Here is a 27062-nt window from a genome sequence, read left to right on the forward strand (position 1 = left end):
AAACCTGAGTGCAAGTTGGCCAATAATGATCAGTTGTGTCAGTCTGCATGCAACGCACACGGTGGTAGTATCGCGAAACACAGTTTTGAAAAGTAACGGCGTATTCGTGCGAGAAGTAGATGTTTCGTGTGTTTTACTTGCATTTTGACTGATTTTGACGGAAAATACGCGCGAGAGAATACTGTGAAGCCGCCAGAATAAAGTGTGAATAATGGCAGAGTTCGAGGAAACAGTCGCAACAATGATGGAGTTTGACATGTGAGTAAATCTATGGACTCTGACTTGTACTACTATTTGTAACGCAATTTCTCCATATTCGGAGGAGCTTATTTGCAACTTATTTGTGAGTATAAACAGATACATATTCGTATTTCGTTTTGTCACGCTGTTTAGATGACACAGATGTAATTAGTTAGAGCATGGATTCTATATTCGATAATGAATTGCATTATTATACGTTTTTTTTGTATTCACATTCAAAATACTGTTGACTTTGTTGATAGTATCGAATGTATTATTTCTATTGGTATATATAATTTTGAATCAATTTTTTCTATTTTTCCAAATTTTGATATCAATAAAATTGAAAAAATTTCATATAAGATTTACATCGATTTTGCTTTGAAAATCCAACCAACAAAATTAGCAATTTAATGGGACGTTGGGCAGCTGAAATATATTCGTATCGCTAGGTGACGCCTGCTGTCCGTTAAATGTGCTTTAACATTCTGAATGAATCAATTATTGTCTCTTGATGGCGGTACTGTCTATCAGCTGTTTCGCCAGCTGTAGCATGCGTTAGTATCTAATGCTATTTTTTTGTTCTTCCAAATAACAAAGGATTTCAGCGGTTTAAAAGTCGCATGCCGCCGTACGCGTTAGCAAATATTAATGTAACAAAAAATCGACGTATATATTTATTGCGATATAATTAAATATATTTTTTCAATATTTTAAGATCTGTTCAATATTTTTGTCGTCAGTTTATTGTCATCTTCGCAAACTTTAGATTTCTATCAGAATTCTAACAACATTGTTGATGACGACAAATCTTGTATTAATTTAAAAATTTTTCTATTGTTAGAAATAACAAAGCTTACAGCTAATATTCTGTAAAATATATTCTCAACAAACTTGATTACATTCTGAGAGAAGTGCAAATCAGAATTAAAAAAGTAGATGACATTCTAATCACGTAGCTACGTCATATAACTTCTCAATATATCTATTCCACAATAAATCATGAATTTACTCACTGTTTGCACTAACAGTAGTTATCTTCTTCTGGGTATTAAAGGTCATCGTACATATTGCAGTGGTTATCAATTTCTTGCCTGTTATGTTAATTTACGAATACGCATAAGTGATAGCGATAAAAAGTTACTGAATTAAAGTTTTTTGAATGATTTAATAATATTAAATTTTTTATAATTAAATATAAATGTTAAATTTTAGTCACAAATTATCGATACTAAATTCGAAAATCTTTCACCAAGAAAAATGTGCTAACACGGCACCTTATATATAGCATTCTATTTTACTTTTTTAATTTAGAAGAGCATATTGTTTATTCTTGTTTTTCGAGCAATTGCTACGATTCTAATAAATCGTACGAGAAACGCTGCATCCTCGATGATCGCTTAAACTGCGTCGTGTTTTTATGATCCTCTTCGTTTCTGGTTCTGTCATTCACTGTTAGCTCGCCCTCCGTATCTTCTTCCCCTCTTTTCTTCGTCCTCCCATATGTTTTTCCCTTTTTACCAGTATGCATGCTGCTTTCGTAGGGTCCCTTTTTCCCTTTCGCTCTTTGATCTGGTTTAACAGCAGTTTACGTTAAGTATTGCGTACGGATTTACACATCCGTTGATAACGAAAAAAACGAAAAGACTAAGAAAATTTATAACAAATATCCATGTTTAAAAGTAACTTTGTAATCTATCTGCGCATTTAGTGTACACTGAAATGTGAATTTATAAACAGATACGATTTTGTTTTTGTAAGAAATAAATAAATCAATTTTGGAGAAAAATTAAATATTTTCTACTCAAGAATATAGCTATTTGGAAAAAATATCAATTATTTGCAACGTAGATATTATTCACTATTTGTTAAAAAATATATGTAAAATGAATATTAGATTAGTTATAAAAAAGAACGAATATTTTTTTCTAAATTAAGCATTTAAAAGAATAGATACTTAAAAAAAGTTATTTACGTAAAAGAACATTTCATTATTTAAATAATACTCAAAAAATATATATTTAGAGTAAAATATTATTTAGAAAAAAATATACACGAAAAGAGACCCGAGTGCTAAAATACATTTTATTTTTTTTACATTTTTAAGTTTGCCATAATTTGTATCTCGAATTTTTTTACATCACAGAAGGGCTTGTTGCGTCTCTTTCCTCTTCTTCCCTCACTCCTCTAGTTACGCTCTGCCTACGCCAGGCTACACTTTAACAGACACAGCATCCCTCACTTCCCCCTTGCGGCCCCTTTCCCTCACACGTCGCCACCCTCCTATTTCTGTTCACTCGTGTTACCGTCTATCGTCAGTCGTCTTCAGTGCGTCGCGCGATACGGCAGTCGTTCCGAAACGTGATTCCGCGGTGCGTCAGAGCATTCACAGCGCTCAAATAAACAAACTAGACTGAAAATCTCGTGCGCACGACGGTTTGCATTTAGCGAGACTGCATTTCTCCCCTGCATCACAAAACGTCGCCGGTGGAGGAAGACTGTCGTCAAAAAAACAGGAAGACGAAATCTACTGATTTCTCAAATACGTGATACGTGCACTGCCGGCCATCGGTCTGTTTATTCAGAATCACCGTGAATCGTCCAAATTAACGTGAATATCACTCGCTTTGCATGTGATCGAGATTCGACGACGCACACGAGATCCACGTTATCTGATGCGTCATCTTAAGCGAGAGTTATCTCCATTGATCGGTCCAGCTACGCGGAGGCGCAATAGTACGTTCGCGGTAACGCCTGCCGCCCTCGCGCAGAACAGTCCCGGACTCTTTCGGACTCTCACCCGCGTGTGAGGGTCATGTATCGTTCATGTGATGACGCGAGAGATCGTCGTCTATGAGGACCTGAGTTCCGGCATAAAAACATTATTACGTTTCATGTAATTATTCTTTAGTGTGTGATTTTAAGAACATTAAACAAAAGACATTAGTATTTTTAAGATTCTAAGATTATCGTGAAAGTAGAAACTATTACTTTTTTCGTGGAGTGTTGATCGGTTGTATGCGCTTTATCTCATTCAAGACTCACGAATCGAACGTTACGATCGCTTTATAGTGCCAAGGATTTAGTGCGCGGTATTTGGACGGATGTCACGTGTTCTTGTCTCGTGATTATTGTCGAACGTTAATTGCCGCGGGATGCTTCTCGGTGGGTACCGATATTACACTCAAAATCAGAATGAGCCGTCCACGAGGACCAGCGCTTGGAGTCCTTATAGCCCTTTTCGAAAGTGAGTGGCATATACTGTTGACCTAATTAACCATTGATTGACCCATTTAATTCTCGAGATGGCAAGCAATAAATCTCTCAACGTTATTGTTCAAATTGGCAATAGTTGTTTTCATCAACTGCAATATATGTGATCAAAACGTATGAATTGATATTGGAAATATATTTGTCGAAGATGTATCAAATATATTTATCGAAAATTTATGTAATTTCCTAATTACAGACATTTATTTAATTATAGAACTATTTAAAAAATTGATTATTTATCGAGCGTGTACACGAAACGTTTTGAGTATTTCTTATTATATTTCTTTTTCTTTTTGATATTGAAATTAATGCATAGAATGTAGTAATTTATATATGAATTTTTAAACTGCAAATATTGCATTTTTTATTTGTATAATAATATAATTTAATTGTAGTAAATAGTTGATATTTATATAGCCATTTAATAATTCTAATCAATTATTTTATTAGTTTTGGTCGTGTAAAAAGCATTGTATGCTTTTATTTCACAATATAATGCTTTCATACGGAATCCTTTCGTATAGAATAGGAATTTATCAGTAAGCATTGTATTGTGAAGCGTATTTCTATAACGCAAAATGTACCGCATTGATTTACATACTTATGTCTTCTATAAGTATTGTCTGGTATTTTAACAATGACCTGGAAGTAGACCTTTCGCCTTAATGCATAAAAATCAAGTAATAATTGAATAATAAATTATGTAATTGTTGATGCAACGCATACAATAGATAACTTGCAAGCATACAATTATGACATCATTGCAAAAAGTTTTACTTTGACAGGACCCAGCTAATTATTTAACTGCTCGGTCTATTCGTTTAACGAACTGTTAATTGAGGAAACTGCATGCATGACACCTACATGATGGTTACACTTATTGTAACTTAGTAAATACTTGAATTATCTCGTACAGAGAAATGTTGTTTGATCTATTGTTTATTGAGTAAATATTTGGATATGTAGCAAAACCTAGGAACAATCACGTAGCGTAAATATAAAAGTAAAAAATCCCAGAAGAATCAAATAATAAAAATTGCATATTTTATTTGTAATAATGTTAATATTAGTTTTAATATTATTATTGATTAATTATAACTCATTTAATCACAATTAGAATTATTTTATATTGATAACGATAATATTAATATTAATGTTAGCGATCACATACATGAATAAACACATTTTATTTTTTTTAAATTTTTTATTTTATAAGATTAAAATATATTCTATCTTGATTTTTTTCGCTTCTATACTTTTTATGCATTTTCTATGTATGTTTTTTTTTGTAATTGAAAAATGTGAATATGAGTCAGTTCACAAAACGGTCGATGCAACAAGATCATAATGCATTTTTGATAGCACACTATTTTTAGCAAAAATTTCAAAAGTGTAGTCACATGCACGTTGGTCCATGTGGCTGCCGCTATACGCGACTGTTATATACTCGGTATTGATTACTTGCTACATCCACCATCTTGCCAGATGATGGCAACTGATACACCCTTTCATCAAACCGTTTCCTTATATTTCTTACTGCAATTACAAGCAATGTCTTTGTATTGCATTTATTAAAATATAGATTGCTACTCATGTTTCGAATAACACATAATATTTTTGTATTTTTCTAATTCTTAATTTTAAATGTATATAATTTTTATTATATTAAATTTATTTTTGTTATCGAATTAATAGTATTCTAGTTAATTCTAGTTAATAATATTATACTAAATAATATAGTTTGTTGCAAAAATATTATTAAAAAATTACATTTAAAATCAAATTTTGATAGACGAAAGCTGATTTCAACTTGTGTCTGGAAATACTTAACACTGTAATCTACAAAGTTGACTCCACCTCACAATATATCGCGCAAAAGTACATAAATGAGTCATATTATATCATATAATTACTACCGTGGCAAACTCACGTTTAGCGTTGCGTTATCGCATAATACTGCGCCTTGCACTCGTCTTTGAACCCTTTAACTTCATCCGACACGCGTATCCAGTCAACGTAAGTTTCCGAGAAGTCCGTATCCGGATTCGTTAAACCTGGCGGTAAGGGTAGCGCTTAATATAACAGTGTCGGGATGCATAGGGATAAAGCTGAAAAGCTGACAGTCCTTCACGAGCATCTGCAGCTCGAGTGTGTTGAAGAAAACTCAATTATTACGTCGTTCGAAAATCATTATACTCTGCTCGCGCTCACATCATTATTTGCTTCCCGGTGTTTTGTTAATTTATCCTTTATTGGCTATTTTTATCACAGCTTATCTGAAAAAATGCAAAATGCAATTTTTGAATAGGTTTTAAAGGTTTAAATTTTACTCGACTTTATTATATTTCTGTGTATAAAAGAATTTCTGTAATTTTGTTTAAGGAACAAGTATACAATAGTCGAGGGTAGCAAATTACGAGCGACATTAGACGCATTTCATTTATATATTTGTACATTCAAAATTTTCGTTATGTAATGACATGTGAAATTGTAACATTATTCTTCTTATGTCTACCACATGTCTTCTAATTATAACCGAAGATTATTAGTCGACTCTGCGAACACCCGGTGTGCTTCGTATACGCAAGCTTCTCGATATTGTTACATTCAACCTGTTGACGCAATCTTGCTGACGTGATCAATCAATATTATATAAATAATTTACAATTTTATTTATACATAATGATAAAGCAATATTAATTAGTTAATTTTATATTATCAATTACACAGCACAGCTGGCTCTCAGTTTCATCCACGATCCTTCTTTATCAGAGAAAATACGCGATTTTTGAGACATGTACTTATAAATCTTTGCTCCATAAACCACATTTTGTTGCAGTTCTGCGTTACGGCCGCGTATTTCTCTTAGAGTACCGTCTTTACTATGAAACACGATACACTTTGCACAGATTCCACGCGTTATGATTCGCAGACGCTTTCCATGGCTATTCCTAGCTACGATATGCGATAGATACATTTTGCGTAAGAATTTCTAAGAAAATTTCAAAAAAGTTTCTAGGAAACTGGATGACTTTGTCCAGAAGATGTGACATTACAAATTAGGAAATATTATTTAATTAATGTGCTCTATGTGAGCAACATATTTACTAATTTTTTAATTATCTATTTATAAAATTTTTTAGAATGTTTTATTTTACGTAAAACATAAATTTAGAGTGATTTAAATAAAAATATAAACATTATAAATTATTTTGAAAACTCTTTAATATAAATATTGAAATATAATCTTGAAAAAAATTTGAAAAACTTTGGAGTTTCAATTAATCGACGCTTTTTACTTATTTTATTTGTTTATTAATTTACTACCTTATTAGTTTAGAAAAATAATTAAATAAAATTTAAGTTTAACTTGAGGTGATTTTAAAAATCAAACTGGAAGTTTGCTTTAAACAATATAAAGCATGCTATCTCGTGAGAAACCAAGAAGTTTGTATAAGATAATTCTTATCTAACGCCAAGGTGAGAAATAATCCATATTTCCAACAAATTTTCTCAAAGAAAATTTCACTTAGCACTTATTTACTGCATAGAATTTGACTAGAAAATAATGTATGCCATAAATTTCTTCATTAATGTTTCATCAATTAAAAAGAACAACACGATCGCGTATCGATATTGAGTCACTCTATGGTTGCTTGCGTGTGTCGGAGTTTCACGCTCATATTATCATATCTTTAGCTGCTATCTAGTTCCGTATACACTTCTTGGAGATGTGTATTCATCCATCGACTTGTTGAAACTGCGGTGCGGAACAGCGTAAAAGACACATGGCGCAGATTAATTACTTATTTCGCGTTGCAGCGCTCCGGAGGAGGAACCGGAATAGGATTTACGTGAAATCTAAATAAAACCTTACTGGAAATCCTGCAGTACTCCGTCGCTCTCTCCCGAGAGAAAGCTTCGAGACTGCTTGGTTGCAGCGAATTAATAAAGACACGTAAACCCTCGTGGTGAGCACTTTGCGCCCCTTCAAACTGCACCGGTAATGGCTTCTAAGCAGAGCCCAGACGAAATAAATTTGGCATAAACGATTAATTTACAATGAGCTTTGTTCCGTGAAAATGGCTTATTACGCTTACTGTTAGGCCTGTATATAAATTGGATGAACGTGACGTTTGCATAAGTATGCAAATTTCGGTGAAGCTATTATTGTTTTACTTGTTATTTTCTTCCAAAGTTCTTAATAGCCTTCTAATTAATAAAATTAATATTACTTATTTATCACGAGAAATTTGTGTAACTAGAAAAAAGCATATTACAAAAATTATTATTGTCAAATATTAGTAGTATTAATTTTGAAAGATAACTTCTATTACACGCAATTATACATAATAATATTATAGTTTTCAAAAGTAATACAGATGGACTCAGTGTAGTCTATATTATTTTTAAATTACACAACGTGATAAAAAGTAATCAGTTTTCTATCAATTTTTTATTATAATTGTTAAATATATTTTTACCATAATTTCTACTTAAACCGATTTTTCCAAGAAGATCTTTAGAAAAATCTGTAGAGTGTTTTACTATTAATAATATTGGCAAGCAAGCCTTATTTACACTCGCTGTGCTCCTGTAAATCATTGTTCACTTACTTACGTGTCGAAGTTAGCTTTGTTATGTCAGTTTTTTAGTCGTAAGCGTCTCATCGAAACCCTGAAAATAGAACACTCGAAGTTTACTTTGATTCTCTTCAAACGTTTTATCTAATTCGGTCTTAGGTATTTTCTGTCAGGAACACGTGCCTTCATACCGTTTTTGGTATTCCGAGAATAGCTGCTCATTCATCCTTCTTCGTTGTCTTCTCGATAACGCTAAAATTATTTATCGCGTCGACTTAACTTCTACTATTCATATTTGTATATTTTAATATGTTCCTGTTTAAGTCTCAAGATTATTAATATTTTTCCCTTTTTGTTACAGCACCAATTTGCCATCATTACAGGACATCACAATGAGTCAAACTCTGCCATTGACGAATGGTGAGTAACATTAAAATATTTGATCGAAATCAGTAATATTGTCACAATTTTTATTAATATAATAACATTATAGTAAAATTTAGGTAAATAAAACTAAACAAATATAAAAAACAGAATTAAGCATAATCAAGTATTTAAAAGATAAGATTTATGTCTTGTCTTTTGTTACGTGTCAAATTTCTTCGATGATGCGTATAGTATAATTAATATTTTTTTGTCGGGATGGACACCCAAGAATGGCCGGATATGATTTTACGCTCTATAAAGACGAAGGCGAGGCGGAAGATCGATAGCGAACGATTACACATTTATTACTTGCGACCTCGTAACGATGATTATATCATGTACCGGCAAATATCTCGATGGATCGGTTTCCCACTTGAATAAATCGTCATCGATATCGCAAACTGTAATAATGCTGCTCGATTATGTGGTTTTTTCCCTTGCGCGACCACCTTTATTGGCTATTTCCCTTAAGTAATTGGACCCTCTTTGCTCTCTGCAGCTGCAAGAGCAGCGCGCGTGCGATACTGTTGGCCGTGTATCAATTATGCTGCTCCTAGTTGCCACCGTTTATCTTAATTGCAAAATTAATATCTGTTTATAGACATTTATCTGTAAAAAGTGTCAGGCAAATATAAATAACGCGTTTCACGACAAATTATCAATTTCAAAACTATTTTATCTTCAAAAAGGAAATATTTTGATAGCTGTGCATTTAAAAAAAAAAACAAGTCTATCTGAAATTTATGAATAAATGTTTGATTATACATTTTTATCATTGAAATTTAATTAAAATGCTTTGATATTTCAATGTTAAATACTTGTCCAATTAAGATATGCATTGGTGTACGCGCATCTTTAGAAACAGTAGCAGGATATATGTAGGAGGTTTTCTCCAATTCACGCGACGCGCGATCCGTGCCGACGCGCACGGCTCGTTACTCTCATTCACATGATCTGCATTTTCCGCCGTTATTTGCCTCATTGCGGCTGATTGTCCGACATTATATCGAGGTGCCGTTGCGTGCGGATCGGTGAGAATACGTACACACGTGACATCGTAGTCGCCTAATTGTATCTCGTACCATGGTGGGGCCAATGAACTTTCTTGCTCGCGGTTTTACTCTATCGTTAACGCCGGGCGTCGACGAGTATAGTAACACGTATCGCGCGTATGTGCTGCACAATGTATCTGCCAAATCTTACATTCCGTTGTTCGTGAAGGAGAAACACGCTACATTTTTTTTTATTTTGCTAAGTATTTCTGAAAATCAAGGAATTCTGGATAAATTAGACGGATGTTATTTAAGTTTTTCATTAAATAGTTTGATGAAATCTTGCCAATTTTTGTCAACATTTCAATTGTATCAAAATAAAAATCAAGTTTTCAATCAAATAAGATCTGATTTTATAGATTTTCTCTCGAAATTTAGTCCAAATATTTAGATTTGAAGGCTTGAAAGAGCTGTTTGACCCAAGTTTTACAATTTATTCTACATCGAATCAGTCAGCATCTGGCAGTGCTCGAATTATAACAATTGGGGCACGTCCACACTTCAATTCAGTTCTCGAAGGAATCTAAAATTGTAAAATGGTCAAGGTCATGGGTACGTTGCACGTCGCAATGAAATAGTGCATAGGACAGACAATTAACAGCGCCGGATTGTCTAATCTCGTTGAAACGATTGTCTGTGTCGTCTGAAAAAATGCCTGCCTCAATCTCGTGTTACAGGAAGCGAGCATTTATTTCGGTGGTCCAGAAGTGCGTTCGTGTAGACGGGGAGACTCACGAACGACACAACGACGCAATGAAGTAGCGAGATTTAGCGTATATTTATTTCTGAAACACAAGAGAAATATAATTTCGTTATTTATTTTTATCACTACGGTTTAGTTTGCGGAAAACATTTTATTTTTAATTTAAAAAATAGTTTTCTATTTAGAGAAATTTTTTTCTTGGTATTGATTATCGATTGATTATTGTTACACGATTTCGAAATTCTATTTCTTTATTTTGTTACATTTACATTTCAATTACATTTTTTACGTTTACGTTTTAATTAGATTTTTTAATATTCTACAGTCATTTTTGAAATTCTATAATTTCCAATTCATTAATTTTATTCAATCAATTTAAAAGATTAAAAATATAAGCACAATTCTTTAAACATCGTTTAAATTAAATTTTGTTAGGTAAAAAAATCTATATTTTTATTTAAAAAATTATAAAATTAGTTTTTGATTAAAATAAAATTGACTTCATGTTCTATAACATATGGACGTGCAGTCTGCAAAAGGACTGGGTGTCGTTGAGCTAAGAACACGTGGCATCGCGCCCTACTGCTCGGGCTCCCGAAATAAACGGTGAAATTATTTGTTTCTAAATCAAAATCTACGGTAGGAATTATTGGCCAGCTTCTTGTTACCCAGAGATGAGCGAGCCAAAGTTTCATCTTCAATTTTGCAGAGTCTGCCAGACATAAGTGTGTGTATGTGTGTGCCAGCCGTTTAAAGCTCAGCGGCACTCAAAAAGAACCTATTTCGCGCAATAATTCGAGGTGACTCACATATATAGACGATCATTGTTTCTATAATATATTTAACTGATACAAACTCTAAATAAGAAACAGTCTTAATTGATGTGTTATAAAAAGACATTTCTCGTGAAATATTGCGTTAAATTTGTAAATATTGTCAAAAATATAAAAAATTATTTTATTTAAAGAACTGTAGAGAAAAAACATTTTATAATGTTACAGCTTGTGATTATTAAATTAAATATTAATTTTTATTATATTGTAAGTTTTTATGTTGAAAAAAAGTTTGAACTAATCATTGATTGGCCTGAATACAAATATTAATAAAAAATAATTTAATTTTATCTAAAATATTACATTAATTTTGTTTATTTTTCGCTATCTGCTTAATGTAAAAGTTCTATCATTTAAAAAAATTTATATAAAATTTTTTTTATTTTATTAGGATACTAATAGTTAATTATATTTATTAAAAGTTAATAGTTTGATTACTAATAGGTAATTAGCTAACAAAGTGTAATACATCTGCTTTGAAAAATGTTCTTGTCGAGGCGAAATTAGAGGCAACGATCATCTCTGATCAATGTTAAGATTTTAATTGTCAGTCAGACTGACCAGATAGAAGATCTGGAGAGAGTGAGAGGTGGGGATCGGCGGCGCGGAGGCTGACCTGCCAAAATAAAGATAGTTTTAACCGTTCTGGCCTAAATGTGTCATCTATAAATACGTGAGCTCACTCTCTTCGCGGTCTACTCGCTGGCGCGAATCGATATTGCAGTTGCATTTGCCGAAAATCGTAGAGTATGTTGCGAAAACGACTTAGCGGACGGACTAGACAGGAAATAGATTTGTTCTGCTGCGCGAACAAAGCATTCGCGCCTCTTATTCCACGCTGTCTCGAGTTTCCCGGGCTTTTTACGTCGGCTTTTAAGACACATCACGTTGGCGTTCGCCGGTGTTAGCTGTTGACAACCCAAAAGTGAATTTACGTTCATGTTTATCGTCACGTTGATACTAACTTTTACACTTACGACGAAGTTTTCGTACCCGTAAAATATCTTTGGTTTTATTAAAAAGAGATTTCTAGAAAAATGATCTTTCATTTTATTTAACACGATGAAATGAACGGTGTTGCAAAGTAAATTCGTTGAGAGAATGCGATGTATAATTTGTTGATTAACATAAAAAGTTAATTAACAGAAAAAGTTGATTTGATATTTAATTATTATGATAATTAATATTTGATATTAGAAAACTGCAAGAAATTTTCCACGCTAAATTATTATTAGAAGAAGATCTTTTGATAATAGTACAAGAATTTCATATTTCTTTATGAAGTATCTTTTTCTTTTGATTAGAAAGAAAATATAGCATTACAATACAATGAGTTCATTTGCAAATAAATTTGTCTCGTGTAATAGTGTGATATTTTGGATACGAAGAACATGGAAAACGTTAATTAGATCAGATGAATCACTCGTGTTCCACGAGAGAATAATCGTTTCTAAGTAGCTTCACCTACATAAACTTGTGAACTTCTATTATCGTGTGAATCGTACGAATATAAGTATCTTATACATAAAATATTATAATTAAAATTGCCCTCGTATAAACCTTTTAATTTTAAAATATAATTCTTTTATTTATTTTTTTGACGTAATTATGAGCTCTGACGTATAAAACAATTGAATGCAGTTCGATATGGCTGTATTTTGCGCGAGTAAAAACGTGAAATTTTTAATTACTGCCTTTCACAGTCAAGTAATCTAGAAGAACACGTGGATGTCCGACCTTCGTGAAATGCATCTATGTATATAATGTCACATGCGCGTTTAGAACATAATTTTAACCACGGATTGTAGCCTTGTGTCTTCGGTGCTGCTTGTTATTCTGTCGCAGTTAGTATTTGTGCAGCCGCCGCGAAGTCTCTTTTGCATCTCGTTCGTTCTCCCTTTTACGATTTCGTATGGACGTTTAAAAATGTAGCGACTTCAAAAACGCGTTCTTCGTGGAATGGGATGTGGTAGGTCGCAGTTGAGACCTTTTCTCTTCCCAAGCAACCTCGAGGACAAGCCCATAAGAATCGAAGTCATGTTCGGTAGGACGGATCCTTGAAGATTTACTACTTTTTATTTACATTTGTGTTATCATTGGTAAAAATCAAGTTGTGAGTGACGGTGTAATGACAATGCATTGAATGTTAATGAAATTTTGCGTTGTTTGTTAATAAATTGGATAGATTAATAGGATTAAGTCACACATTACAGCAACAGGTTGCGGTGAAGGTGCTATTTGCTTTCTTTTTGTTAGCAATTGCTGACAAGTGATAAATGAGCGTAGCTTTAAGCACAGTATCCTTTGAATGTTTGAAGAGAGTGAAAAGAGAAGAAGATGACCGTTAATTCTTTCGTAATTTTTTAGTTGCAATTTCACTATACTATAAAATACGCTGTAATCGTTTATAAATTTTTGAAGCTATCTTCTCGTAGAAAATGTTATTTAAATAAATATGAAATACGGCGTGTAAGATATATTTACAAACGCTTAAAAATGATTATAATTAAACTTTTCTTTAAAAATTGAGTGAAAAAATATATTGTTTGATCGGTGTACGCGGCAGATTATTTTAAAATATTTAATATGAGAGCGTTAAACAAAAAATTTAGAGCGTTATTTTGGCGTTCAATGATGCGCCAAAATAATTTAATTTTACAGATGCACGGCGACGGCGCCGGCTGATCTTGCAAGGCGAATTTGGCACCGCTTACATTCGCCTAGACAGGCTGAGAATAGACTGATTGATTCGACAGATGCTTGTATAAAAGAATTATTCTAAAAATAGTATGTCATTGTCATATGTTATTGTTTAAAAAAATTTTATGCCATATTTATAAGTATAAAAAGAAAAACATTATTTGTAGTAAATATAAATAATATTTTTAGGAAGAGGCAATAGATAAATATTGGATAAATAAAAAATTCTTATATTGATAATGCAGCATACATAATCAAGCGTTATTTTTAAAGAAGTCTTTTAAAAAAGCGTTTGATAAATGCATGCTTAAATAATTATATAAATCAGCAGGATTAATTAAATTAAATTAGAATAGTAATTTTAGGGAATATTTCCGTTTTTTAGGAATTATATTTTCATAAAAATCTAAACATTGAAAATAACTAAATGATCTTCTTTTATTTTTATCGTTTTATTTGAAACATCGAAGGAGGAAAATCGAGTATCTCGTGATGAGTAATTTCGGGTTTAACACGGCATATGTGCAGCATAATCGCGGTTGTTCAAAATTCATATGGATTCAGGAAGTGCCGGAAATGATGCGGTAGAAATGTGATTTGGGTGATAGAGAGAAAATTGAATTTGAAGGCGAACGATTACCCGCTGGCCTTCGTGATATACGTCAGATTACTCTTTTTTCAAGATACTACACATGAAAATATATTGTCGGCGTTTAATTTAATGTGAGGAATTAATATTTAAAGGAGCAAGTTATTTACAGAGATTTAATAAATATTTGAGAACTGCATTACACGTAAACAACGTATGGTTAGAAATAGTTAAACATTTGTGTATGTGTGTGTATGAGTATAGTTTTTTAATATCATAGATTATGAAACGTAAACTTACATTACTTCGATTTACATAAATATATATGCAATATATAGTGGAGAATTTTAAAAGTAAATATATTATTTCATAATAAATCTTTTATGTTTTTTAACCTTAATATTTTTAGATATTAAGGTTAAAAAATTATTGTGAATTATAGAATTAAGAATTAGAGCATTAACAAATAGTAACATAAAAGTTATTTTATTTTGATCTTCAATTAATTTTTATAAAATTAGCATAATTTTTTGTTATCGAATTTGATAGAATATTGACATTTGTTGCCATTGTAATTTGCCATTTGGAAATAATTTACAAATAAATTTATGTACTGATACGTCGTCTAAACAAAAGCCATTTTTTATATTTGTAGACTAATTTAATGATTTACATTATAAAATTTATGATTGTAATTTGCATTATCACATATTTATAAATACTATATATAATTAAGTTTAAGCTCATCTAGAAAACACTTTCTATTTCAGCTGGATCACATGGTGAAAACTCATCTGGAAACAAAGAAGGTGCAACAATGGCGCGATCAGGGGATGATGAAGGAGGCGGTGGAAGTGGTGGCGGCGGGGTAGGATACTGTAGAACCATGAAAGAATACGAGGATCAATTAAGCAAGTTGCAGAAGGAAAATTTCCAACTTAAATTGCGAATTTATTTCTTGGAAGAAAAAGGCATCGCTCCTGGCGCCAATTCCTCCGACGATGATGCAGTTAAGACAAACATAGAATTAAAGGTTGGTCAATGTTCTCACCTTGCATAAAAATATATCTTAATAATATAATGTGGTATTAACTTTAAAGTTTGTCTAACAAAATTAATATGTGAAATAAATAAGCTTCTTTGTTTTTACGATTTAAATATTAAATTCGGTATTATATGACAAAGTAATGATTCTGTTAGAAAATATGTTTATAAAATTTGTTAAGAATAAGAATAAGAATCTTTAATTTTTTTTTATCATTCTGACACACTCTGTGTATATTGTAAAATGCGTTATAAAGTGGCTAGCATCTGTTGAGCAGCTATAAATCTCGTACATTAATTAGTATGATTGTTTCACTAAATTTGATATTAGATTTCTAACGATTAGATACGGTTTTTAGGATGAGTTGCAAAAATTAAAAATGGAGTTAGTGGAGAAGCAGGACCTTCTCAATCAAGCGGCCAGGGCTTTCAAATTATATGAAGAGCAGAAAGCAACGACTTCTCGGACTCAAGAACAATGTCAACAATCCCTTGAAAAAGAGCGAGAAAAAGTAACGAAGCTCGAGAAAGGTAAATATGAATTGTTTTGTTCGGTTCATAACTGCTGTAGGATTGTCTCGAAAATTTCAAAATATTTTATAAAATACATTGCTCCTACGATTATCTATTATTTATTTTTCTCGAAACAATTTCTGTAAAATTTTATTGCACATTTTTGACATTTTTTGAAAAATTGCTTCTTTTGATTGTGCGATCAGTTTAGGAATATACACATATATATACTTATATATATGTTTGTTTATTATTTCAGAGTTAGCGGAATATCAGGAAAGAGAACGAAGTACATCCATGTATTACAAGGAAGCATTCGGTATCACTCCGGAACAGGCGTTGCAAAACGCAGAAAAATTGCAACAAATGGAACAATTGGTGACTTCTCTCGAAGCAGAGGTATGTTAATAAGTATATTCTACAAGAAGACATATAATTCTGTATGATTTTAACGCGTAAAAAGATTTAATAGACTATCTAATAAACTTTTTATTAATCTATAATAATTTAAATTTTGGCAATAATAAATATAATTCTTAATTAATATTTCTATAAATAATCTTTAATCGAAAAGTTTATCTTATTTCGAAATTTCTTTTTATAATTGTGGAATATTATCAGTGTTTGTTTCCTTTCCTTGCTGCAAGCTGAATATAGATTTGATAATTTAAGCGGCACATAGTGAAAGAAGGTAGGACATTCCTGCTCCCGTAATATGACGTGTACCGCGTATAGGAATTCGTCGAGTCGCATTCCTCGACAGTATTGTCTTATTGTTTCACGGAATGTGAATAGTATATTCCACTTGCTCGTTTATTTAATACTTATTGCAACGTTGAAGCCGAATTTCATGTTGTTACACTGATAGCATTCTTGAGGAGAGACAAAACAAAACCGAGAAAGATAAATGATACGAATTAATCATATCTCCCAGCGACTCGATATTATAAATAATTTCTTTTCCAATTAAGAACCGTATACTGTCCGGAGCAAACAAGTTTGTTATATTTGCGATATGCGAGAAAAGCGTGTATTTGTGTAATTTGTGCGTGTGATTTGGCGTGATTTTAGGTGAAGCAAGTAACTGGCAGCTTGGAAGAGGAGCGTATCTGGGTGCAGGAACTTGAAAACGAGAGAGACCAGCTTAAAGAGCAGTTGGATGTAGAGACACATCTGCGGGAGAAGCAGGACAGGAACCGAGTGCAAAGTATCGAGGAGCTGCACGAGGAAACAAAGGAACTGCGCGACGAAGTGAAAGAGTTGAAGGAGCAATTGTTTAAAAACGATTCCGTCCTGCAACGGTACAAAAACGATCTTGCCGAACAGGACAGGCTGCTGAAGCAGAAGAGTGCGCTGCTGGAGGAAAAGTGTCGTGCGTACGAAGAAGTCAATCAAGTGTCCGAGAAGAGGAAAAAGCAAGTTATTCAGTTAAGAGCGTCTATAAAAACCCGCGACGACGCTCTTACGGAAACCAACAATAATTATCGTGCATTGTTATCACAGGTAAATTAAATTAGTCCTTGCTTTTTTTAAAAGTTGTATGAATTTTGATACTAGAGGAATCGTTGTTTTATTCAGTATACATCTAGCATTATCAAACAAAGCATTTTAATAATAACAACAACATGTTGTGTATAATGAATGTAGTCTCAAAACATAACAGTTGTATTTAACGTTAAATGTATAACGAGAATGCAGCTTCAGAAGTTTGAAGCTTCGGTTTCAATTCTAAAATTGCCATGGTTTTCGTATTTATGTTTGCCTATATCTGTTATAATCGCCATCTCTTGCACTTCGCAGCGCGAAAATAGCAAACGCTCGCCACCCAGTAGTCCCTCGGCAGTAACTTCACTAACAAACGAATATCTATCGCCTATGGGACAGAGAATATCTTGTATTCAGAATGCGACGAAAAATGACGGTGCCTACGATTGCGAATCGAGTAAAGAGAAAACGGCGAGTTCTCTTGTAGCCGGAGATACCAGAGAACTCAGGCAGCTAGTTAAAGTTAGTGAGACATCCCTTATTGCTTATTCTACGATGAGATAATTCGACTATATAATCGGAAATTTGGATTACAGGTACTGGAAGAGAGGGAGAATGAATTGAAACAACAAGAGGAAGCCAGAAAGCAATTGATATTAAAGCAGTGTAATATGCAAAAGCAGGAAGAGCATTTGAAGCAGAAGTTGAAGAAACTGGAATGCGAGCATGAGAAAGCCATGAAAGCGATACAAGGCTTTATAGAACGTGAGCAAGAAATGCGGGATGCAGATTCACATAAGGAGCACAGGATTTTAGAATTGGAGACGGAGCTGCGCAAAAGAAGAAACGGCCACGTTTCGTTGAAGGATCTTGGCGTCAACAAAGCGGACGACCCCGCAATCAATTCCGACAACCAGGTCCATACCGATTATTCTTTTTATCTTGTTTGCTGATTTCTACATTTCAGAATTGTGCGTTTTATTTTTTAATTGAGATCTTTACACTATTGGGGTGTAATGTGCATACGAGTAGTTTCACCACAGACACATTCTGAAGCGTAGAGACACTTTTGCTTACTGAAAAGTATGATCGAGTAGCTTGGCACATCGGACGTTTCTTTCTTTCAGAATTACTAAACTCATCTAACTTCTGCTTCTTTTCTCTTTTATACTAGTGCATGATTCTTTGACGATGACATGATTCTGGTTTGGATTATCTCGCTTAATGATCGTTTGCTTTTAATATGCAAAAATGGACATAAGATTTAATGTGTAATATGTTTTATATACACACTTTGTATATTTTATTAGTTTATTTTGTGCTGCGTAGTTTGCTTCTAATCATAATTTTTTCAAAATAATCTGACTCTATCAATTGTAAAAATCAAATTATGTGAAAATATGGACTGTAAGGCCAAAATCCAAATGTTTATGCCAATATATTTTTGTGTTTTTGATAAAATATTCAAAGTCACATGTTGGATTCGTTCCAATATATTCTAGATCTATTGTTATCAATATTGATTGTAAGGTGTTTTTGCTATAATTTTGGTTACTAATGAATAAGTGCAGGATTATCATTTTATATTATCACAGGTTGATCCTAGCATCTTTGTTGAATGTGTTCTGTTAAGTTGCGAGTCCTCGCGATGGGCTCAAGTTTTTTTAGGTAACATAGATTTCGCTATGTTATCTAGAAACTTGAGCCTATCGCGAAGCGACACAACTAGACAGGACACATTCAACAATAATGCTAGTATCAATGCTGTGATAAAATAGATGGTAATCCTGCACTTATTAATTAGTAACCAAAATTAGCAAAAACATCTTACACTCAATATTGATAACGATACTAGATCTAGAATATATTGGAACGAATCCAATATGAGTTTGAACATTTTATCAAAAAATAAAAATATATTGGCATGAACATTGGATTTTCACATTTCACAAGACTATACAACTCATATAATTTTATAATTTTTTATTTTTGAGATATTTATTCCGTGTGTATGATGTGCTAACCAGATAAATTTTAATAATTCACATTGTAGTCATTATTTATTGCAAGAATTGTATCTAAAATGCAAACTATAGAAACTGTATATTTATTTGTATATAAGAGTTTATACAATTTTACAATTTTATCTTTATATTAAAAATAGTAAATTGTGTAGAAATAATGGAGAACCATTAACACAGAGGTAAATAACTAGAATCCAAAACAAAAAGAAATAATAATTATTAAACATCTATTGAACGAAAATCAAACTGCTGCTTTCTTAATCTTTATCATTGTTTTTTATTGTCTTTACATCACATTTTCTTATTTTTTTCTATTCTTTCTCTTCTTTTCGTTGTGCAAAATATTTTATTTTTCATGTCTCGCTTTACCGTTTGCTCTTTTCAATATATCAAGTTTTCAAAAAATTTTGTCGTGGAGGCTGGCGAAAGATCTTCGAGAGAACCGTAAAGCGCGACTTGTCTGGTATCTCGGGAATACCATGCAGAAGACGCGCTCGTCGTCTATTAATAGAGACCGTCGCCTTTTCTCGCGGCTTCTTACGATCTACGCGTACCCGATACGCGGCAGTTCTCACACGAAAACTCATCTCGATTGACCAGCCACCGCAGCCGCGGTAGCGCCGAACGAATAATAGTACACAAGTACAACAATACGAGCAACAACGAGATAAATTTGTCGCTAATCCTTCAACTCTTTGACGATACCACGAAAACGATTCGCATACGCGCCGGAAATAGCGCACGATTGTTCACCCCTAACTAACGCGCTGAAAAGTCGCTACTTGTCACGTGTCGGATAAGTTAAGAAAATAACGAATATATTGAAAGTTAAACAAATATTTTTTATTATTTTTAGCTAGAAGTGGAAAATCTTTATTAGTAATCGTGAATTTGATAACCGATTACTATTATTGGAAGCCGTCGCGATTCAAAATCAGCTATAATTAGACGGGTAAAGTAGAGTTGATATCGGCGTAACGTTTTTACGGGAACGGATATTCACCAGTGCTGATCGCGCTAGCACTGACGTAGAGTATCTATTTGCGAATCGATTGATCGATCGCTGCTTCGTTGCTGCTCTTAGTTGAGTTAAAAGTTCGAAACTAAATATGTTTTCCTGTCTGTGTCCGTCAGTGCGGATGGAGGTATGTATAGTGTCGCCGAGAGTGTTGTCCTTTATACTTTGTTAGAGGATGCTGGCTGCATTGAATTCTATCGGGCTTTCATCTCTCGCGTGTTTTCTTTAAACTACAGATCGTGCAAACCGAAATTAAATATTTTATGTTAAAATTTAATATTAAATTATTCAAATCAATTATTAATCAAAATTAAATAATTTTGATAAAACATTTTAAATTATTTGGTAACAGCTTAGAATAAATACAATTTTTCATACCACTTGTGTTGCGTAATTTAATTAATCTTAGTAAGTTGATAATTTTTTAAATCTGCATAGAATGCAAAAATTTTTTAATGCATCATTGCGTACATAGTATTGAATTCTAAAAAAGTCATTAAAACATAAGCTTTGTAATTTTTTATTGTATACTTTTTTTATATAAGGGTGATTCAAAATAACCTGATGTCCTTGCAATGCCATATTCTTGAGTGAATTCTGAGACGATTTTTCCTTTTACAAAATTTTGTCCGAAGCTTAGTTTTCGAGTTATAATTGAAAATAGTTTGCTACTTACCAGTCCGATACAACGGACAGGCAGGGACGGTGCAATGCGTCATGAGACGATAGTAAACACTCGACAGTCTCATTATACGTTGCGCGTCCCTGCCTGCCCGTTGTACCGAACTCGTAAGTTGCTACCTATTTTCAATTATAACTCGAAAACTAAGCTTCGGACAAAATTTTGTAAAAGGAAAAATCGTCTCAGAATTCGCTCAAGAATATGGCATTGCAAGGACATCAGGTTATTTTGAATCACTCTGTATAAAAACAAATTGCTGACAATTATTGAAGGCGATATAGTTAGTTTCCTATTACAATACAGTTAAAACAATATTTTTATCGAATGCCTTACTGTATAAGTCACAGATTGGGTTTTCTAACAAAGAATTAAAAAAAGGTTTACAAGAAACGTGTTTTTCTTTTAGGGGCCGGCGATTGTCACGCTCGTGCCACCGCGATGTTGGTCTAGGAAAACGAAAAATTAACGCATTTAATCCTGTGCTCCCCGCATAAGAATGCATAAATTTGCATGTACCGTCTTTGCAATTTATTTTTTAATAACCGCTTTTTGAAGGCCCGTTTCTCATATTATATACATGAATCTGATTTTGTAATCGAAATTAACTATTTGAATAAAATGTTTTTCCAGTGAACTTAATGTTTTGAGTTTTATTGACATGAAATGGTACTTTATGCTTGCAGCAACGTTTTGAAGAAATGGAAAGCAAGATTAACGACCTACGGGATCAAATCGAGGCAATAAAAGCTGAGAAGAGTCTCCTGGAGAAACGAACACAAGTCGAATCCGAGGTATGTAAATAATATAAATATATAATTTTTTATTTTATTACTGATAATATTGTTAATTATGAACAATGCTCTTGTGATATATCTAATATGTCGATATAACTAAATTTATAAATTATAAATAATTTATAATTATTGTGAACAACATATCTTATCATTAGCTTTAATTTTAACATGTTTAATTTGAAATAAAGCAGAATTGAACAAGAAATATATTTTATAAATAGTATAATGTTGCAATATTAATACCTAAATTATTTTAACGCTAAATTGGATGTTAATTTAAAGAAAAAACGTAAAATTATGTACTCAAAAAGCAGGAAAATCATAATAATTTGATAAATTTATTGACTGATAGTGAATACACTTAAATAAGTTTTTGATTATTGCTGCTTTTTTAACATTTGCTGATTTAATATTTCTCAACAATTTTTAGATGTATCTTAAATTTTAACTTATTTATTATTTCATGCAACGAATATATGATATCGTAAATATATATTTATTAGGGTATTTGCATTTAGTTTTAAACAAAATTGCATGATATTTAATAAAATTTCAGCTTTTTTTGTAACGTCAACTTATTCTCTGTTTTTTATCATACAGGAACTTTATGAACGCCTTAACAATAAAGAGCAAAGAATCGAGATTTTGGAGACGGAGAAGCAGGCCATCACGGAAGAATTGAAGGATAAAATCGCCGAACTTGATAAGCTGAAATGTGGCGAGACGAATAGCGCAGACGAAATTACCACCACCGATCTCCACAACGATACTCCGTGCAGGGAGGAATTGCTCGAGCAACTGAATCAACGTAACGCCGAGATGAAGGAGAAGAATCGCAAGATCGAGCAGCTAACGAAGGAGTTGCAAGTGACGACGCAGAATCTGCAGAAGCTTGTCAACACGGAACTCTGGAGCAAAAACAAGGAGATCGCCAAGCTGCACAATCACATGACGGCATCGCATGGTCACGATAAAAGCCGGAACAAGTCCGAAACCGTCCAGGAGCCCGATAGTTTGCAGCTGATAAGTCTAATTCGCGAGTTGAACGAGATCGGCGTTAAAGTAAACTTCGCGAACGAGACCGTGCGGCTTAATTACACTCACGGAGACGAAACGGTAGACGTAAAGACGTTGAATGAATATATCCAGAGGTTGACGACTCAGCGGAACAATCTAGAGAAGGAAGTGGACTATCTGAAGTGGCTGAAGCTCGTCTCGAAGCCGGACATCGCCGCAGAAATCGACGGTTGCGGCAACGAGACTGAACGCGCGAAGAAGTACTGCGAACTACTGCGTACGCATCTGAAGGACCTGGTGAAATTCATGAAGGAGATGTTGAAGAATGCCGATCGCGCAGACACTATCGGTAACGAGCACAAGAAGATCGTGTTGGACGTCCTACTCAGCTCCAAAATACTGTCAGATGACTTCGTGCGCGCTCTTGAAGGCATGTCTGTGCCAGCCGATGTGATTACGCATGACCGGGTCGAAGATTCCATGCGAAAGAGCCGATCCGAGAATATCGCGGAGACGGCTATGAATCCGGTGTCGCAGTCGGACTCGGAAACATTCTCGGAACCAGATCGCACCGTCTCCTTGGCTAGAATCGGTTTGCAGCAGAAGCAGCACAAGAACATGAGTCGTTCCAGATTCACGAAGTACGCGAAGACTTGCAGCGATTCCGAAGACTCCGCGGATTATGTGCCTTATTATAAGACGTATCAGAACGATCTGAACGACTTGGACGCGAGCCATCAGATACAAGAGCTGAAAGAAACGAATAATATGCTGTACTCCGAACTTAGCGCCCTAAGGAACGATCTGGTTACGAAAGTTTCCTTCGATCGCGTAAGTGCATACGCTTAAACGAGCGAATATTTTTAAATAACTGCAGATCACCAGTTAGCCATGTCTATTAATGTAGTTACATTAATGTAACTTATTATTATATATTATTTAAATATCAGTTTTTAAAGCATCAATACATATACATCAACTTTACTTTGGAAATTTAAAGAAGTTTTTACGAATTTTTATTTAATCTGCAAGTTTATAATTTATTAGATACAGAATATAAAAAATTAACTTTTCTTATTTACAGACAATCGATGAAAAATTAACACCATTTATTACGAAGTTAGAGAAGTCTCAAAGGTTCTGTGAAAAGTTACAAGGTTCTTTGGAGAAGAAAATACACGAATTCCATATATTAAGGAAGGAGAACAAGCAGAACAACATTCGCAAGATACAATTGGATAAAAGGATTAATGAGGTTGAGCAAATGGCGAGTGAAATAACTAAACAGAAGGCTGAACTATTGCAGTATAAGGAAAACGCCGAAAGAAAGACCACGGAAACACTATTAATGCTCAACAAGGAGAACGAATCGGTGAGAATCCGTTTTTTTTACACTAGTTGCAAAAATTTGCAGGATTTAATCATGTGATTTATTTCAGTTGCGAGAGAAAATTAAACAGTTGGAGGAAGAAAACGAGACAGCCAAAGCAACTATATCCACTCTCAGGAAAGAGTTAGACCATCTCACCCTTTCGCATAGTCAGATACTCGTGGAGAATACCAAGTTGATGAATGACAAATTGAAACTCGAGCAAGAGATTAGGAAAATGGAGAATCGATACGATACGGCTGTCCACTCACTGCATGATAAATTTAGCAAGGAGGTAAGCAGGGACTAGCTTTAGCTTATGGAAGTGTTTTTCGTGTTTGTCGCTACTAATATATATAATATGGTCGTCGAACAGATATTTGATCTCAATCAGATCAACGATTCACACAGAGCAAGAGTGCAAGAACTCGAATCGGCAAATAAAGAGTTCAGGAGGCACATGGCGGTGTGCGAAGCTAGCGATTCGGCACCGAGCTCGAGCGGCGTGTCGTCGATACCTACGGACGCCACGCTTAAGCAAACTTGTGATATTTTGCAAGAATATCAGCCTTACAACGTTAGTTTTTCGGTTTCTAGCGCTAAATGCGATTGTCTGGTATTGTGTCTCATTTGTGGAATATATTAATTTAAAAAATGTACTTTTGCACCAATTTCGAATACATATCTAACGTATAATTGTCTATAAAACTTTTTGTAGACATGCAATATTATTGATAATAATGAAATATTTTAATAATTTACAAAAAACGTCACTTACATAATTAATATATTATGATATTTCAATGAAACTTTCAGACAGTTGCATTTGCGCTAAATGTATGGCTAGCATGTTGAAGAATTCGTTTAGTTACTTTAGTTGGTTAATTTTAACAATTAAAAAACTGCATTATTAATATATTAAAAATCTAATCTAATATTGCATTACTAATGCTTTAAGTGTTTTTATTAAATTTATTATTATTTCAGTATAAAGATTGATATTGAAAGCTACAAATATGCACAAAAATTTATTTGCACACTTTATTAAAAATTTTTAGTTTATGTGACTGTAATTTTGAGATATAAATTTTCTGATTTTCTTAATTTATGACAGAACTCGCAGTATTGGCAACCGATGAATTATTCTACAATCGGAGGACGCAGTAAATCCAGTTGTTCTCCAGATTTAGGAATAGAAAGTGACGGCGCCGTTACTACGATTAGGCCTTTGAAAGATACATTGAAAATCACAGAATCTATGACTAACTTGCTAAGTGATGAAGATAATGGGAATAACAGAGCTGGAGATACAAACAGCGAAAGTCCATTACCGATAGAAGGTGCTGAAAAATATTATCTTGTTGTATTGAAAAATATTTATTTAATAAGTGCATTTGCAGAACCTTTATTATTGAAGTTGTTATTTTAAGTGCTTTTGCAATTAATTTCACAGGCCTTGACGAAGTAGAAGCTTTGAAACAAGAGAACGAAGCATTAAAGCGAAGACTGATGAAAACCAGAAGAGCATTAGAAGACACGTTTGAGCACCTATCAGCTTCGAATAAAAATAAAAAAAATGTCGAGAAGGCAATAATAAAGCAGCTTATGGTCACGAGGAGTATTCTCAAAAAGACGAGGACATTCGACGAACCTTTGGACAATTAATAGAGATTGCAGACTGATAGATCAAAAACTACGCATGAAGAACAAACAGAGCGCAAAATTGTTTACTCTCGTTGAACTGTATTCTCAAAAGCTCATTAACTACTCATTCGCGCAAATGTATTGTGTTTTATGTTTCTAGTTAATCTCTTCTCGCATTTCCGAGGTGAAAGAACAAGGGATACATATCGACGCAAAAATTGGGATATTCAATAGGCGTTATGTATTACAAAATTTCTAAATGAAAAAGATTTTTAAACGAGAGATATTTTCATACAAATAGAATGCACTATTTTCGCTAAAAAAAAGGATATAAAAATAAAGCAAAAGATAGTATTGGACTTGTACATTGAGATTTGTATATATTTATATATGATACGCATACATGACATTTTTGTAGAATTTCTTTCTCGCAAGAGTTCTTCCACACGTGCTGATGATAGTGCAAATCACGACGAAATAAAAGTTAATTTTCGTTCATTGACATATTTTGCTTTATGATATACAGAAATTCGCGCATGTGTGTACATAATTATCACATGTATATCATTATGTAGCATTTGTACATAGTTACCATGAATAAAGTGCCATTAATATATAGAACTTCCGTGCTGATTAAAGAAATGCATTCTTTAATAAAGATTCCCATAGAATAAACAACATATAATTTAGATAGTAATTTAACACTTCAAATTTCTGTTACGTATTTTTATTAATTGTTTTCTGTATGTTTACATACTTTATTTCTTAGATAGATTATATTAATATTTAATATAATAATAATAATTTGTTTCTTTAATCAATGAATTGCATTAATTGTGGTATCAATCAATTTGGAAAAATTTCAAGCATTTCTTTGATATAGTTTAATTTTATATATCATAGATGTAAGAAATTATTTTTGTATTTTATATTTTAAAAAACTGTTTTTATTCGTGTAAAGAATACATCATAAAGTTTCTTTTGTAGGGAATTTATTACTATACATACTCTGTATAAGATCACATTTTTTTGAAAATTGTTGAGCCGATTTCAACGAGGTATTATTTACATGC

At 33.1% G+C, this 27062-nt stretch overlaps 1 protein-coding gene across 6 annotated transcripts; it reads left to right on the forward strand.

The window, feature by feature from the left end:
- Window positions 1-61: 61 nt before the first annotated feature.
- cnn (centrosomin) lies at window positions 62-26610 on the forward strand. 6 transcript variants are annotated; one of them, XM_012371033.2, is made up of 15 exons: window positions 62-258; window positions 8458-8516; window positions 15170-15432; window positions 15803-15974; window positions 16216-16355; window positions 17028-17459; window positions 17757-17963; window positions 18038-18358; window positions 21849-21956; window positions 22560-23807; window positions 24061-24348; window positions 24416-24640; window positions 24722-24922; window positions 25460-25685; window positions 25799-26610. In XM_012371033.2, the coding sequence occupies exons 1-15, from the start codon at window positions 212-214 to the stop codon at window positions 26008-26010; spliced, it is 4149 nt and encodes a 1382-aa protein (XP_012226456.2). In that variant the 5' UTR covers window positions 62-211; the 3' UTR covers window positions 26011-26610. The 6 variants fall into 6 exon arrangements, with proteins under 6 accessions (XP_012226456.2, XP_067204321.1, XP_012226455.2 ...); XM_067348220.1 differs by lacking the exon at window positions 62-258 and adding an exon at window positions 325-343; XM_012371032.2 differs by lacking the exon at window positions 62-258 and adding an exon at window positions 2926-3487.
- The last annotated feature ends 452 nt before the right edge of the window (window positions 26611-27062 follow it).

This window comes from Linepithema humile, chromosome 1, assembly GCF_040581485.1.
Source record: "Linepithema humile isolate Giens D197 chromosome 1, Lhum_UNIL_v1.0, whole genome shotgun sequence".
Classification (NCBI taxonomy): domain Eukaryota; kingdom Metazoa; phylum Arthropoda; class Insecta; order Hymenoptera; family Formicidae; genus Linepithema; species Linepithema humile.

Coding starts and splice junctions, on each gene's coding strand:
- cnn (XM_012371032.2), top strand. CDS start 3,396: ATGCTTCTCGGTGGGTACCGATATTACACTCAAAATCAGAATGAGCCG. Junction 17,460..17,756: donor ATCGTGCATTGTTATCACAG/GTAAATTAAATT, acceptor TGCACTTCGCAG/CGCGAAAATAGCAAACGCTC. Junction 18,359..21,848: donor CAATCAATTCCGACAACCAG/GTCCATACCGAT, acceptor TTATGCTTGCAG/CAACGTTTTGAAGAAATGGA.